The sequence below is a fragment of the Nanorana parkeri genome, unplaced genomic scaffold (genome assembly GCF_000935625.1).
Source record: "Nanorana parkeri isolate BGI_ZX_2015 unplaced genomic scaffold, ASM93562v1 scaffold169, whole genome shotgun sequence".
NCBI lineage: Eukaryota > Metazoa > Chordata > Amphibia > Anura > Dicroglossidae > Nanorana > Nanorana parkeri.
This window is the reverse complement of record NW_017306437.1, coordinates 547,957-564,944: the sequence shown is the minus strand read 5'-3', so window position 1 is coordinate 564,944 and position 16,988 is coordinate 547,957. Positions and strand designations below refer to the sequence as shown.

The window sequence follows — 16,988 nt, the reverse complement described above, 5'->3', positions numbered from 1 at the left end:
TGCTATTTCATAGGGAGCATGTTAGTCCTCATGTGACGGCAATAAAGTTAGGTGTTTTAAAAAAAAAAAAGTTTAACTACCTCCCGGCCAGCCGCTGTGTATACACGGCCTGCCGGGAGCTTCTTGGATGTAACTGGGCGTTTAGTCACATACAAAGTTTAAAATTTCCAGCACCCGAGTACACGAACATACAAACTCACATGCTTCAGGTGTGCCTACGTGCGAAAACAATTGCTACACATGTTGCATATCACTGTTGGGAATGTCAGAGAGAGATAAATAATTTTAGGGCCATCACTCATTGTTGAGGCTAAATTCATGAGGGGTAATGGCTTTCAAATTGTCATCTATGGGCAATTTTGGGTACTGTAGTTTTTTGCAATTTCACAGGTGCATGCAATTTTAAGGCTTGACATATTTTCTATCTGTTTATCCAACACAACCTCATCATTCATATTTTACCAAAAAATTGGTTATTATATTTAGGGCTGCAACCAACTAATCGATAATGGGAATAGTTATCAACTATTGATTAGTTGGTTGGATCCCCTAGCTCTCTCCTCCACGCTGGGAGGAGGGCACAGCAAGCAGTGGACGGGTGCAATAGCCAGCCAGCTATTGGCTATTGCAATTTGAAATGGCCAATAGCAGGCTGGTTATTGCACCCATCCACTACCTGCTGTATTTACATTCAGCTGTCATCTGCGGAATCTTGCCACTGGCAGCTGTCATTCCCTGGCTGAATCTATTCAAGCTCCATGTGCTTACAATACAGTAAAAAGAAAAATATTATAAAAGGTGTGAAAGTCATTTTTGTTTCCGGCCTGACAAATACTGCTGTGGGAGGTGTGTTGCAGTGCCATCATTTCAATGGCAGCACGAACTGGAACGCACGTTACCGCGATGTGTTCCAGTGCAGTGCGATTACTAAAAATTGTGCATGCAGTTTTATTCTGAAGTAAACTTTGTTTCTAACACTGTATTTTATTAAGGATGGTATTTTTTTATCTGATTTTAATCGATTTAATCAAAAAAATAATCTGCCAACTAATCGATCATGAAAATAATCATTAGTTGCAGCTTTAATTCTGCTTGTGTGCACTGACATTTTTGTGTATTTTATCCTAAAAATATTGGTTTGATAAACATTTTCACAAATATTTTGTGACATACAAAATTGCAAATAGGTTTCCCCCCCCCCTCTATTGTCCATTGAGGGACATAGCTGTGACGAATTCTGAGATGTAGGGTTATGCCGTTTGAGTTGATGTGAAGGGGGAACGCTAATGTAAAAGAGGCTCTTGAGGTGAAGGAGGGTTGTAATGTGAAGGGGGGTTCCCGATGTAAAGGGGTGGTCATTTTTACCTTTTTTAAATCCTGTTTTTTTAGAATGGGATGATTCAAGGTTTTGCATACTTTTTACAAGGTGAGGTCACTTAAAAAAGGATGAGAAATGCTCATCTAGGAGGAATAGTATAAATGGTTCTTCTTCTATAAATAAGACATCTTACAATGTTTTTCTTTTATCTTTTTGATTAGCCCAAATTGTTTCCTGAGGATCTTTTTGAGGCAGAGTCTGATAGCAACTCGAAAGAGGAGACGCCCCAGAAAAAGAAGAAGAAATCTAAGGAGGAGGAGGAAGAGGAGGAGGATGATGACAAGCTTCAGGAAGAATTGATAAAGAAAAAATCTAAATCTGGAAAATCAAAGGAAAAATCTAAGCCTGAGGTGGAACCAGAGAGCCAGCCTACTGAGTCCAAATCAAAGAAAAGACTGTCCGAGAGCAAGGAGGATCTGAGCAGCAAGAAGCCTAAGAAGGATGACACCAAGGACTCCAAAAAGTCCAAGAAGGAAGAAGCCAAGGACACTAAAGTGAAAGAGGACCAGAAAGAGAAGAAACCCAAAAAATCATTGAGGTCAGAGCTGTCTAAGGAAGAAACATCGCCTGTAGGACCTGAGGCAGAGACTGTTAGCATATGCAGCGATGTCCTGTCAGAAGACAGAGACAAAATAGGCCAGGATGGAGACCTTAGAAATCCAGAAACCACCCCTCCATATCAAGCAGAGGAACTTTCTTTTGGGGGTCCTCTTGAGGAGGAGGTGGATGAAGTAAAATTGAAAAAGAAGAAAAAGAAACACAAAAAGAAAAATGATGATGCCAAGGCTGAGTTGTTTGATGCCAGCCATCAGGACAAGAAAAGCCTGGTGAAAAAGCAAAAATCAGTTGAAAAGGTTAAAGAAGCCTTAGCTGTGGAAAAACTACCAGCCCCAGTGCTGAAGAGGCCCAGTACTGATGACAAAGTTAGGAAGTCTGTGGACTCCTTGGCAGAAGTAGGTGTATAAACAAAATTGTTAATCACTGTGTAAATTGGATATAGATTAAATGCCAGCCTTGTCCTCCTCTGCCCAATCTCTGGATTATGCAGAGAAAACAGAAGTTCTCCCACAGTACATATTAATTCCTTTCTGTTACTAATTTAGGTACTCATAGTCTAAGCGGATGTTGTGTGGGCTGGCTAATTTTTTAGCATATTTAGCTTTTAAAACGGGTTGAGATGCCCTAGACCAGTGGTGGCAAACCTTTTTTTGCCCGAGTGCCCAAACTGGATCACTAAACCTACTTATGTGTCTCTTTGTGCCAACCCTACACTTAGACCTGAATACTGATGATTTCTTCTAGAAAAACACTTCATACGACGGTCTGAACTAATTATGTGCCTAAATCTTAGAAGAAAAATACAATACAAGAAGTTTTAGCTACACTACAGAGTGACATGTACCTCTGTCCTGTGCTAATGAGTGAAGTGTTCCATTGCAGTGTGCTACTAAGGTACATGTCATACAGCACACTACAAGGGAACAGTCTCTCTACAGCTTGCAGTCAGCACCAAGGCCCAGTTGCAGCTGCGACCCCTGTGACCCCCGGTAGTTCTGCCACTGACTCCAACCTGTAAAGGAACTAATCTCAGCAATATATTCTATAACAATGCAGAATATCACCAACTATAGAGGGCTACATCACAGCAATACATGATATAGTAATGCAGAATACCGCCAACTATGGAGGGCTATATATCCCAGCAATACAATATACAGCAATGCAGAATACCACCAACTATAGAAGACTATGTCACAGCAATACATGATATAGTAATGCAGAATACCGCCAACTATGGAGGGCTATATATCCCAGCAATACAATATACAGCAATACAGAATACCACCAACTATAGAAGACTATATATCCCAGCAATACAATATACAGCAATGCAGAATACCAACAACTACAGAGGGCTACATATCCCAGCAATACAATATACAGCAATGCAGAATACCACCAACCATAGAGTGCTACATATCCCAGCAATACATTATACAACAATGCAGAATACCGCCAACTATAGAGGGCTACATATCCCAGCAATACAATATACAACAATGCAGAATACCGCCAACTATAGAGGGCTACATATCCCAGCAATACAATATACAGCAATGCAGAATACCGCCAACTACAGAGGGCTACATATCCCAACAATACAATATACAACAATGCAGAATACCGCCAACTACAGAGGGCTACATATCCCAGCAATAAAATATACAACAATGCAGAATATAGAGAACTGTGCGGCTCTGGGGTGGTGGGTAGTTCTGTGTGGCTCTCCTGGAGGGCAGCTGCTGCTCAATAGATCCAACCGGCCTGGATCGGTATAAAGGCATTTCACCACAATTTAGTTCATTCTGCATTGGTCCATTTAGAAAACTGATTTTGAATAAACTCTAGGAATCGCTAAAATTAATCCATGCAGTGGGGCTACCCCACAATGCAAGGGTTACTGCTTGTTTTGGCCTGGGGCTCAAATTTAAAAACATTTATACTTGGCTGATCCTTGGGCCTGGCTGCTAGACTGGTCCCTGCAGTCTCCTCTTCTCCCCGGGCTCTGGTGGTCTAAGCCCCGCTGACATCACGTCGATTGCAGGTCCATTCACTTGCATTAGATTTGAGAACACTGAGGCACATAGCACTGCTGAAGAGGAGGGGGAGACAGGTGAGCACTGACTGCCACAGGACCAAGGGTCAGGTGAGTACACGTTCTGTATTGTGGCCCCTAGACAAAAAACAAGTGGTTGACCCTGGTAGTGTGGGGGTAACCCACTGCAAGGCAAAACATTTTTTTTTAAATAATTGGAGATGTTCTTTAACACTAGATACCTATGACCTGGAGGACTGAAAACCTGCATAGACAATAGGGATAAAAACCAACATACACTGTGGGAGTTAGGTGACTGAGCTGTGAAAACTATGGTGAGACTTATTGTTTAACACTCATTGATAACATTGTTTACATTAGATGAATCTTCAAACGTATATGAAAATGTATACATAGAAAAAAAACACTCAAGAACATATTTGTTTCTAATATGTCATTCTTACCCTCCTCTGGCCTTTTCTCTGCACATTTGGATTACACCTTCAGCAAGCAACAATTATGGCCGATATCCAGCCAACAAACACGTACAGTAGCCAGAATCTTTGTCTGCAGTGTCTGCTAATAGTTCTTTCCTGCCCCACATTTTAGCAGTAGTGTGTAAGCCATCCGGTCCAGGTGCTTTGTTCACCTTAATTGTCTCGGTTTCTGGGCCATATCAATTGTGAGCCATTGTGGTTTATTAGAGGCTGTGGCACTGCCATCGTCATTATGATTTGACTTGAGTTCCACCATGTTCCTAAGTGTACACAGAGCTGAAGAAAGTATTTCGTAGTTGAAGTGCTCTGAATATTAAAACAGGATTCCGAAGTGTTCCAAAATGTTGTTTTGCGTGTGTTTTTAGAGCTTTGTTTGATCTAATGGACAATTCCATTGCTTTGTTGCTAGAATTTTTAATTCTAACTCTCTTTTTTGATTTACTACTAGAATAAGGAAACAAAGAAAGCTGAAATAGTCAAGGAAAAGCCCAAGAAAAAGCATGAGTTTGAGAAAGAAGCAAAGAAGGAGCTAAAAGTGGTAAAAGGTCTGTAACATTTTCCCTTATTTATTTTTTTTAAATTTAATTTTTATACAGAGCTACATAAACAAAGACTTGCAACAACCATGCAGAATAGCTTTACTAGCCATAGTAAATCACTGAGGGGTTTTTAGTAGGTCCGGGTCCATCGGGAACATCAGACAAAAAAAAAAAATGTAGTCTGTTCTGATGAATTCCTGTTGTTGTTGTTGTTGTTGTTGTTGTTGTAAATTATCGTTAGGTTGAACTTGTAGGCAACGTTCTGTTAAAGGGTGATGTCCACCCATCAACTATCATATGATTTAATGATGTCTGTTTCTTTGATTTAACACCAGGCAGCTGGTGAACATGATGTATGTGCACTCATTTAAGCATCCCTGTGTGCCTGCATCCTCCAGTGTATTACCATTATTTGAGTTGCATCCAGCTAGTGGGAAAGCCTTTATATTTGGTCCTTTATATTTTAGAGGCGGAGACTGTTTATTAAGCATGTGATAAAATAAATGCTTTCTTCAACTAAAACGATCATACTGAAATTAGAGCTTAAGAGGTTCTAAAGCCTCCCGTTTTTTTGCCAAAAGACAAAAAGTAAAAAAAAATTTAAAAAAAATCCCGCTTAAACAGCGGTTTAGACTGCCCTTATTATCGCTGCGCGCTCCCGCGGCGAGAGTCGAACTGTTCGTGCGCCCGCAAAGGATCTTGGGGCGGGCGCATGTGCAGTTCGGATTCTCGGCCGGGAGACGAGCAGAGACGCAAGGTAAACCTATGGACGCGTGCACCCGCATGCAGACACAGTTGGATCAGAAGTGCCTGTAAGCAGAGAGGAGTCGGCGCTGGATCGGAGAGCTGCCGCACCGCTAGAGGAACAGATGAAAACATGGGGAAAGAAGATCGGATTAAGAGACATCATTTAAGGTAAGTGCTGACATTAACATGGGGGAGGGGAAAAAAAATTCATCCTTTTAATGTCACTTTAAATAGGGTAAATGGAAAATAGTTGCAGTTTAACATGGCAATCACGTATATGTAGTAGCCACATAATTGTACCTCCTACATGTCAAGTTTGGCACATACCTACTTATCCGTGTTAGAATAGACTGGTTCTTCATCTTACATCTGACATTGAGCCTCAACAGGTTTATATTGCAGTCACACATCTAAATATTCCTTTTTTCTTATATTGATGTAATTGAGCAAATCTGTTCCATATGATGTTACAGTATCTGTGCTACAAATTGTAATACTTTAAATTGTGTTAGCTCTAAAGGAACAAAAACATGTGTATGATGCCTTCACCATATCTTCTGAAGATCGAGATGATTGTTTGGAGAGCATTAGGAAGGAACAAGAGTCTTTTGACTTTCGATCCTCCGAAGATTACAAAGCTAAGGAAGTGAAACCAGCATTTAAAGAGAGGAGATCTACGCAAGAAGAAACCGATTCATGGACATTTGGAGCTTCTGAAGGGGATCAAGAGGTTATGGACACAGTGTATCGCAAGCAGGAAAACTCTGGTATGTGCTTTCGTTAGATCTCCTGCTTTTTTATAGGATTACACTGAGAGAAAATGTGAGAAAATTATACTTGCCATCCATGCTGTTACTTTGCCAAAATAGTGCTGCTTATGACAGCTAGAGCCTCAGTTTATACTAAACTCAACAGTTCTGGAAGTTTCCAAACATACAGGCCCTGTGAGCACAACCTCTCTCTCTAAAGGTGGCCATACACTAGTAGTTTTTGGTCAGAAATGTTTGTTTCTACAAATAAACCATATTTAATTATAGCTTGAATACCTCATCAAGCATAGTCAAATGTTGATTTCCAAAATAGCTAGCCATACTAACCAATTTTTGCCGAACGACGGAAATAATTTCCTTCTGCACATGTGCTGTATTCTTGCTGAGATTTTTGATGAAAGTTGTTTTTTGTTCGGTCAGAAATTTTTTATCCAACCTGGCTGATCGAAAAATTTCGATCACAATTTAAAAAACGAAAATCGGTGATGTACCATCAACTGTTCAATTACCGCTTGAAAGACCATTCGCTACGATTTCTGAACAAAAATCACAGTGTATGTGCACCTTAACATGCATGGTATATTCCGGGCTGAATATGAAAGTACAAAATATGCAAAACAGGCAAGTATACCCTAATAAACAATAGGGAAGCGGGTGGATTTAAATCCTTTTTTTTATTATTATTTTTTAAAGGTATTTTATTAAACAGCTTTTTATTAAACAAGTAAAGAATACCGGAGGTGGGCGACAGACCCCAAAACAAGCAACACACAGGAAAAAGGAAAATAAAATACAGACATCACACATACCAAACACAAATCTAGTTGGGGGCGAGGAAGAAACTTGGACAAACAGTGCTGAGGCCCTGGGGGGGAATAGTGATCAGAGGGGGACCTAATTACATGGAGCATTATATATTAGTACAGTAAACTCCCCATTATCCGGCACTCAAGCAACCGGCAAAACAAATTGACACATGTCTTCGATTTTTTTTTTTTTTTCTTTGTTTTTGCCAGTGGCTTAATGCACACTAAAACAATGTCGGTTGCTTGATGCACACTAAAAAATTTCATTTGCAACTAAATTCTTAACATCTCGCTGCCGCATTTTGTTCGCTCCAGACTGGACCGCAGGCATTATGTGCCTTGCAATCCTGTACAGCCGATCGCATTGCGGCCAGAGGGCGTGGCTACAGTGCCATTCACTTCAATGGACCGCCAGGCCCCCTCCTGCCACACAGAAAAGTGAGCCGGCCGCAATGCGAGGCACTGCGTTGTGGCCAGAATCTTGCCAGAATGCACTGCATCTGGTGTGCACGAGGCCTCATGTTGATTTATGATAATGTCTCATGCATGGTGAACTTGAACCCCATAGATCCTAGAAAACCTTCAATATTTGGTATATTAGGTTATTCATTGGGTATGTTGGCTGTGTGTGAATGGATATCATTCACTTTTTCAAAAACCATCCCTAAATGCCATGTGGGAGATTTTCATGTTGACCACTGTGCATTAAGGCTGAACAGAGGAAAACAGCTGACTGTACAAGTGATAGCCCTGACTGGCAGGGAGCCTACTTTTCTATGTTGTTGTTCAGCAACAACTGCAGGTCTTGTCTGTACCCCAGCCTGTGCCTCTTCTCCTATCGGTATTTTCCTTGTCAGCACATAAACTGTTAGGCTCCTTGTGCTTCCCCTCCCAGACTGAGCTCTGCTGTACAGCTGCAAAAAGCTGCTGTACTTGGCTGCAAAAGGTTGCCACCAAGTCAGGTTCTGATACTTGAACCGCTTTCATTTAGCAGAATGGTGAATGATGTCGGGGTGTCTTTTTCACCTGATTATAGTTAAGCTTTAAAATTGGATAAACTGAATTCCTGTTGTATTTATTGCAACCTCTCTAGAAGGCAAGGCACAAGTAGGTGGAATGGCTGTGGATCTCCAGCTGGAGTGGATGACTTTGGAGGACTTTCAGAGGCATCTTGATGGATCTGATGAAATTATGCCGAAGGATCCCATCTCTAATAGTAAGTAAATTTGCTTTTATGCCATTTTACAGTGGACGTGAATTGTATAAAATGAAACATTCTCTTGTCTTTTTAATCAGGTGCATTGAAAGAGGCCGTCAAAAATGGGGACTACTTAACTGTGAAATATGCACTTAATTCCAAAGAAGAGTACAACCTGGACCAAGAGGTAATACTCTACTGTTTGGTGTACTAGGATGAAGTGCTGGCATTGCTACCCTGCTTATAAGGGCTTGTTCCCACTATATCCAGTGCGTTCCGGCATGGTTGGTGGCATTGACATTAATGGCACCACCGCGCCCCCTCCTGCCCCAGAATGAGGGAGGCTTGCTCTATGTGATCCAGTGCGTTCCGTCCACTAACCATGCCGGAATGCCATGGATATAGTGTGAACAAGCTTTAAATAATGATGGGTGTTGTGGGAAATGCTCCTCCACTTCTGCTGATCTGTGGAGGGGCAGATTAAGATTTAAAACACCGTAGGGTGTACTTCCATTTTGAATGACCATGCTTCCCTTTCATTCACAAAGTTTACTGACAAATGTTGAAAAAACCTTGTTTGTTGTGTTCAAGTAGATCAGAGCAATCGCATTAAGGGGGAGGGGGGAAGACATGTACCCTTAAGAGAATTTGGTGAACATGGCATTGCCAACCATAGGTAAATGTCAGGAAAGGCCTTGCTTTATATTTTGAATGTTTTATTACATAAAGCGTGGAAGAATATTCATATGGTGGTCAATGTAAGCTTGACTTACCAGACCCTTTTTACAAACGATTCTCCTTTTAAACTGTAACTCTCCTTTTTTTAAAAATCCTTGTTTTCCCATCTGTCGCAGGACTCTAGTGGGATGACTCTGGTGATGATGGCTGCAGCTGCAGGACAGGATGACATTCTCCGCCTTCTGATCAGGAAGGGAGCCAAGATCAATGCTAGACAAAAAAACGGGACTACGGCGCTGATTCATGCTGCTGAAAAGGTGGGAAGGAACAGATCTTGTATGTTGTGGTTGATGATGATGCTGCTTATTTGGGAGGGTTTCTTTTATCTGAATGTATTTTTCTTGATCATACATCACAGGACACAGGGAATTAATTTTTAGACCCCTGAGTTATGCAGCTACATTCAATTGTTTGAATCAAATGAATCCAAGCTGCAGCACAGTCCTTCATGGCCTCTCCCAATCTGCCTCATTTCTATTGCTAGTGTCATTAGGTGATGGATACTGTCCTTGCTTTGCTCTGAGATGAGCTCTTTCCTCATCCCTTTTTTTTTTTCTTTCTGCAATATTCTTCAAGCAACTTTTCCCTAAGCTGCTCTTAGCCATTACAGTGCCATCTGCCGCTATCCAGATCGGTTATCTCCTTGGCAGAGCGTTGATATACCCTACTTTAAACCCCACTGGAAGGAAGACACAGGGCTGGCCTGCAATTTGTTTCAAACTGTACCCTGTGTTCAGCCCCCTCCTTGACATATAGTGCAGTTCCGGCAGTTAGCTGCAGGGTGCTTTACTGGTGCTTAGGGAGCCCTAACCCTGAAGTCATCCTTTGGCGGCTATGCCCATATAGAGGGAGAAGACTGGATTGCATGTCCTGTTGACGACCACTGCACATCCGTGTGAGGACTAATAGACCCCTGTGGTAAACTGCTGCCTCTTGGGGGAGGATTGTGAAGAATACTTTCCCTCAGAAGAAGCATACGGCTCTCTCAAAACCTGAGGGTCAGGTCCCTGTTCTTGCTATATTGTTTTAAAGACCATTGGCTCATTCCTTTTTATTGTGTGTACCTCCCATGTGGCTCCCCCTGTTCATTCCTCTGTGACTCTGCCATCTAAACCTGGTTCTCTCTGCACTCTAAAAAAAAAAAGCACCCTTTGAACACATCCGAAACATTTCCTCCATTGCTTTCAGCGTATGTCATTCAGGCTGTGAGATTCTAATTCTCTGCCGCTGCTTCCTTCAGAAATACTGATTCTTTTTGTCATTCCGAAAGGTTCCATCAAAGGGTGCACCATCTTCTCTTTTCACCATTTGTAGGCGGTTTACACATACCATCATCCATGATTCTAGTCTCTAGTATTGGGTTGCACCCTTTCAAGAATTAAATCAGATCAAACAAATACATACATTGCCCAGCAAAGCAATGATTGCAATTTTTGGCCAAGCACTTACAATCATCATGTTTCAGAACAGCTACTTCCAAATCTCTTAGCTCAGCTTCCCTGATCTTCCTGTGCAGTACAAGATCACAAAGGACAGTGCAGACTCCAGCTACTGTTCATCTACTAGCTTGGAGGAGAGCGGTCCAGGGGGGTGGGAAGTAGCTTGATTTGCTGTCTCTTTGTGTTTGTGGAGACACACAGCTTACTAGCACACACAAGGGTGACTGCATTGCACTCTGCTTGAGAAAGGAGTCACTCCCAAGTCAGGATTAGTGCTCCGAGAACCAGCTGGTTTTGCAGGAAACTAAGGGCCTGTTCACATGAGATCAGGTCCTGATCAGCAGACGCGGAGCTGCGTTTTCAGTCTGGATGCTGACAGTTAATTTTTTTTAATTTTTTTTTTTTTAGCCAAGGGGCTGTCAGTATGCAGATTTAGCCTCTGAGGTCACTTCCGCCCTCTCGGAACATCTACTTCCCTTTGTGTATGTAAAGCTGGCGATCAGACATGTATCACATATTTGCAGGCATGTTGATGGTGCTGGCTACAGCAATCTGCAGAGAACGAGCCTGCAGGAGACGTCGTTATTGGGTACACCCAATCTTGAGGTTTCGGGACTCCAAGGGTCAGTTCTGCAGTTTGTATGAGGATTTGCGAGGTCAACCGGATACATTTTTTTCCTTTTACTCGTATGTCCATGGCAAGGTAATGGGCATGTTCCAAATGTTTACAGTTCATATTGTTACCTCTACCCCAACCTGTCTGTCTATCGTTGATAACATCATAATAAGTGGAGCAAGAATACAAATTTTTTTTTTTCTTAGCTGCGTTGCGTTTCCGTTCTCGTTGCGTTTTGTGTGCGTTTGTGCGTGACCTGACAAAATGTGACATGCAGTATTTTTTCTATCGTAAGCTGAACGGACTGCGCACGTGAGAACTGTAGCCCATAAAACACACAGGGATACATTGGGATGCATTTTGAGTGCAGCAGCGTACGGATCCGGTCAGCACACAAAACGGACGTTTGTGAACAGGCCCTAAAACTTTTAAACATCAAGGAGCAGCATTCATTTGTAAGTCATTTCATCGGCATTTAAAATGGCTTAAAATAGGGGTTGACAAATCCCAGGTCGCCATGGTGACTAAAAATTGCATCCTGGCGCCTGGGCTTTTGTCAGCCCGTTCACTGTCTCCGCCTATTCTGCTGCCACAATCAGCTCTGCTCTCCTGTTGTCCTCCCAACTGGGCTCCTGCTGCAGCAGTCTGTGTTCCCTTCGATCACTGCTGCCCTCCCCGTCTATATCGGCAGCAGGGATCAGACCACTTTGTGCCGCCTTTAAGTTCCTCCTCTGCTGATTTGACAGCAGAGAGTGGGTGGGTGCAATCGCCAGCCTGCTATTGGCTATTGCAATTTGGCTCCTAGATTCACAGAAAACTTGTCAATCCCTGCCTTAAAATCCTTTTGACTTTAATACTCGTATCACTTTAAAATTTTGTGTCCCTAAATAGACGAGACAAAAAATAGGATTTTTGTGCTCGCTGTAAGAAAATGTTCATTGAGGGGCACGGGTCCCACCCCTGTGTTTTATGATCATGCTTTTGGTACTGCTTTGCTACAAAACTGAGGCATGCTGGTATTAGGACTCGATGCTGGATAGAGCTGCAGGCTGAGGGGGGGGGGGGGGGAGGCATGGCTGGCAGAGTCAGTTGTCCATTGGCCAGCGAGGAGCAATATTGTAGGGATCCTTCTTGAGCGCTGCTCTACCCTGTTAGAAGATGTGCTTCTGTGACGCAAAAGAGAAATATAGTCAAAAAGGTTGGCTTCACTTCTCCTTTAAAGCCTTCCTGTGTCCCTCAATGGACCCCAAAAAAAGATGTTTGCACAAATCCTATTTCTCTGGTTACCGCATAGTGTGTATTATACACATTACATGAAACAGGATAGAGCAAGAACCTCGGGCGATCAGCTTTGATGGGCAAATTTATTGTGCATTTAGGACATGAATGATCCTAAGAGTCTCACAAATGCATGCAGGTGCATTTGACTTGTTTAAGCTGCTTTTGCATTCCCATAGATTGTATTGTGACAATTTTGAAGCAAATAAAAGCATGAATTGTGTGTAAGAATATTGAGTTTTATTGTAACGACGTTCTTCTCTTCGTAGAATTATCTGACAACTGTCTCCATCCTGCTGGAAGCTGGAGCTTTTGTGAATTTACAACAAGCAACTGGGGAAACAGCCCTGATGAAGGTAAATGTATGTTTTGGATACATAAAAATTCCTCATCTGTCTTGGGAAGATCCAAGATGTGAAATCCATCCCTCAATAGGTTGCATAATCGTTGTCTCCCTGGCTCTAGCTGTGTATGAAGCAACCTTTTCCTTGTGTATATTGTCTTCATGATGGTAAAAAAAAAAAGTACTCGCATCCATTATATGTTCAGTGTCTGCCTGGACTCATTTCATACTCGTATTCCCATCATGAAATTTGTTATATATGGATTACAATTCGTCTTTATTTTTGCTAGCACATCTATTCGTTACAGAATAAAGCAGCATAATGATTATATAGCAAGTTCCATAATTCATTGCTCTTAACCTTGTCTTGTGAAGTAAGCCATGTTCTGTCCATCTGTAAGATGATGCAAACTAGGAATATACCGATATTAGTAACGGTATCAGTGCCGATATCAAGTATTTGGGCGAGTACTTGTACTCGCCCAAATGCTCCGATACTGGAACTTCTGGTCAGAGGGAGAATTCCTCTGACCGGCAGTGCCGCGAGGGACCATGGAGCCGGTAAGCTGGCTCCATGCTGTTTGGATGGCTCGATGCTGATTGGCCAAGAAGTCAGCTTCCCAGTCAATCAGTATCGAGCCATCCAAACAAATCTGATAATATGGTGACACGCCCCCACCCTGCAGACAAATCATTCCCCTCACATAGATCCTTAGCAGCAGTCATTACTGTACCAGTCCCTCGGCCTTCTGGGCAGACACCACTCTCCCAGATCTGCCGACGTCTCCCATGTGCACAACGCCCACATGATCGGCCCTCAGCCTGCTACTTCGCATGCACAGGATTTCTGAATGAGAGCGCTGGGCAGTCTGCGCAGTAGCAGGCTGAGGGCTGATCAAGCGGGCGCTGTACACAGAGAAGACGTGGGCAGATCCGGGAGAGCTTGGAGAGGGGTGTCTGCCCAGCTGGCCGAGGGACAGGTAAGGTAATGACGGCTGCTAAGGATCTATGTGAGGGGAATGAGGTGTCTGCAGGGTGGGGGTCGTGTCACCATATTATCAGATCTGATTGGCTGGGAAGCCGGCTTCCCGGCCAATCATCATCGAGCCAGCAAAATAGAATGGAGTTGGCTTCCCGGGCAATCAAGAAGCCGGGCGGTGGGTCATGGCATGCCACCTGGCTTCCTGATTGCCCGGGAAGCCGGCTTTATGCTACCGGAAGTAACGGTATCGGTGAGTACCGAAATATAAATATCGGTACTCTTACTTGATACCGAAAAACCGGTATCTGTGCAAACCAATTCTCTTCTTTGCTTTACAACAAGGTGACAAGGCAGCAACGTGTTCAATATGCCAGTTATATATCCGTTATAAAGTTGAATATTTTCAATTACTGTTTTTGCCTTCTGTCCCCTTACTTTTATTTGTTTTAGAGTGTTTGTTTTGTTTGGGATACAGAGGACAGTATCCCACTCCTGCTAAAATATGACCCCCATCCCTACCTCTCACCCACCCCAGCTCCATGGCCGGCACAATTTCCAGGTGCAGGGGACCATGCAGGCAGTGACGTGGATACCTGAAGACAGAGACTGTAGGAAGAGAGAAGACTTGAGACTGCAGTGGTTTTTGTTTTTTTTTGTTTGTTTTTTTCCACTGCAGCGGTCAGTTGAGCAGGGTGGGAGGAAGGTTACCATTTGTCCTGGAGGTGGGCTTTAATCTTCCAATTTAAACGAAACTCACAATAGGAAGTGACATTTGAAAAACGTCTGAGAGCTGAGCATCCATATATAACAAAGTAATTGTTTTTTTTTCTCATCTCTCTAGGCATGTAAGAGAGGGAATTATGATATTGTGCGACTCTTGATAGAACAAGGTGCAGACTGTAATGTGCTGTCAAAGCACCAGGGCAATGCTTTACAGTTCACTAAACAGAACAATAATGTGCTGCTATATGAATTCATTAATGGCCATTTGGAAAAGTAAGTGTTTCTTTTTCTGTTTTGTGTGTGTGTGTTTATTGTGGTTTTTGTTTTGTTTTTTAAAGGAAATGTAAAACTCTTGTTTTGGCTGTATGTGGGCCTCTTCTAGCTTAGTAAAAAGAGACTACTCCTTTGTGGTAAAGGGTCATTCCATCCAAAATTATTTTGATTTTAGGCCAATAAATCACACACAGACTTCTTATATATTTTGCATCCCGAGGCAAAGATTTTTGTACCACAAGCCACACCTGTAGGTAGATACTTTCTTACCATTACACTGCGAATGATGTGTCAGTTGTATGCAATGGTAGGAATAATGTCATCTTTGGTAGCAACACCAAACTGGATCATGTGTTTTTACTCTTTTAAAGGAACAATGAGAGTGGGCTGTTGGTTTTTTTTCTTGGTCAGAACTATATCCATCTATCCAAACCCACAACAGCCCACATGTATTGTATTTTATGTCATTTTTTTGCAAGTTGCAAGCTGATACATTTGCTTTTATCAATGAAGCCCTTCGTGTGATATAATATGAAATATTCTGTTTCACATGTATGAGTGTCATAAGTGCCAGTGATCTCCACCTAGTGAGTCCCTAATGGCCGGATGATTGGCAGATTTTTACATGGGATACTGGCATTGTATCTTCTTCCTATATTAAGACCAGATTATGCGAGCCTTGATAACATTTGAGTAAACACACTAACATTCTCAATGTTCTTTCAGACTTTCCAGGGTGGTGGAAGATGCAATAAAGGATTATTTTGAGACACGCCTTGCTGTGCTTGAACCCATCTTTCCCATCGCCTGCCACAGGCTGTCTGAGGGACCAGACTTTTCTCTGGACTTCAACTACAAACCCCCCTATAATATTCCTGAAGGTACACTCCTATCACATCAGTTTATTGTTTCTGTGCTGTCCCAGATCTCATGGGGCTTGTGACTGTATAAGCTAACAACTGGGTAAGCCTACAGCCACCAATCCGTTTCAAAGCTGCACTAGAAAATGACAAAAGGAAAAACATTTGATTCAAGTTGCTTGGAGAAAATTTTTTGTATTATATTGTATAGCAGCACATTCATCTAACATACATTGCATTGTTTAGCCTCATGAACAGTTCTGAACCAGTGATGGTGGCTAAAAGCTGGCCATCCACCTAATAGATTATCTGCAGATTTTCTATGGTCAGATGGAAAGAGTGCAACAGATTCCTCCATCTATGCTAAGCTGTGTGGATGGAGGAATCTCCCACTGGGCCAAGCTTCAGTATCTTGCTAGTCGGCCCCGCTGGCTCTCAAAATACCTGAACAATGCCTGCATCCAATCAGATTGTTCAGGTGTTTTGAGAACCATCGGGGCCGACTAGTAAGATACTGAAGCTTGGCCCGGTGGGAGAGTCCTCCATCCACACAGCTTAGCGTAGATGGAGGAATCTGTTGCACTTTTCCATCTTACCATAGAACATCTGCAGATAACTGCAAGGTGTATGGCCAGCTTTAGTGTCACATTTTCTAAGAGTCTTTCCTCTGACCTTGTAAGCCCCACTGGTACACATGGATGTTAATGGTCCACTGTTCTCTGTAATGTGTTATTCAAAAGGGTTGGTGTTTGATACATTTATTTGAAATTGTTCCAGGTATCCAATCTAGTGTTTGAAGGGATACTGCAGTAGAAACATGAATATAGATATGGTTAAACAATGTACTTAGCAGGAATCCTCTCCTTGGTATAGAAGAGATCTGTTGACAAGTGTACCACAAATGAGCTTCAGCTTTTTTTTTTTTTTCTTTAACACAGTTCTTTGTCAGTTAAGTGGAGCCGTTATTTATATCAGTATGAGTAGAGTGTTGGATCTCACTCCCAGCATACATCTGTGTGAGCCAATGGTGGTAGAATGGTCTCTTGCTTTCCATTCAGTATTGATGACCCGTGAAGTGCCCATTTACAATATACTTTTTTTTTTATTGCGCTGAGGTGTGTTGCATTAACCAGCCCATTAAAAAAGGAATGGGGTATAACGCACTGCAGCACAGAAATATAGTGCGTGCTCCTTTTTTTCTTTTT

At 42.3% G+C, this 16,988-nt stretch overlaps 1 protein-coding gene across 1 annotated transcript in view; it reads left to right on the top strand.

The window, feature by feature from the left end:
* The window catches only part of MPHOSPH8 (M-phase phosphoprotein 8), a 33,343-nt gene that overhangs the window by 9,041 nt on the left and 7,314 nt on the right, over positions 1-16,988 (top strand). Inside the window, exons 3-11 of the mRNA XM_018554716.1 lie at positions 1,540-2,331; positions 4,920-5,016; positions 6,270-6,524; positions 8,427-8,549; positions 8,630-8,718; positions 9,386-9,526; positions 12,872-12,958; positions 14,769-14,923; positions 15,650-15,804. Of these exons, the coding sequence (XP_018410218.1) occupies positions 1,540-2,331; positions 4,920-5,016; positions 6,270-6,524; positions 8,427-8,549; positions 8,630-8,718; positions 9,386-9,526; positions 12,872-12,958; positions 14,769-14,923; positions 15,650-15,804 (1,894 nt within the window). The remainder of the gene's footprint in view (positions 1-1,539; positions 2,332-4,919; positions 5,017-6,269; positions 6,525-8,426; positions 8,550-8,629; positions 8,719-9,385; positions 9,527-12,871; positions 12,959-14,768; positions 14,924-15,649; positions 15,805-16,988) is intronic.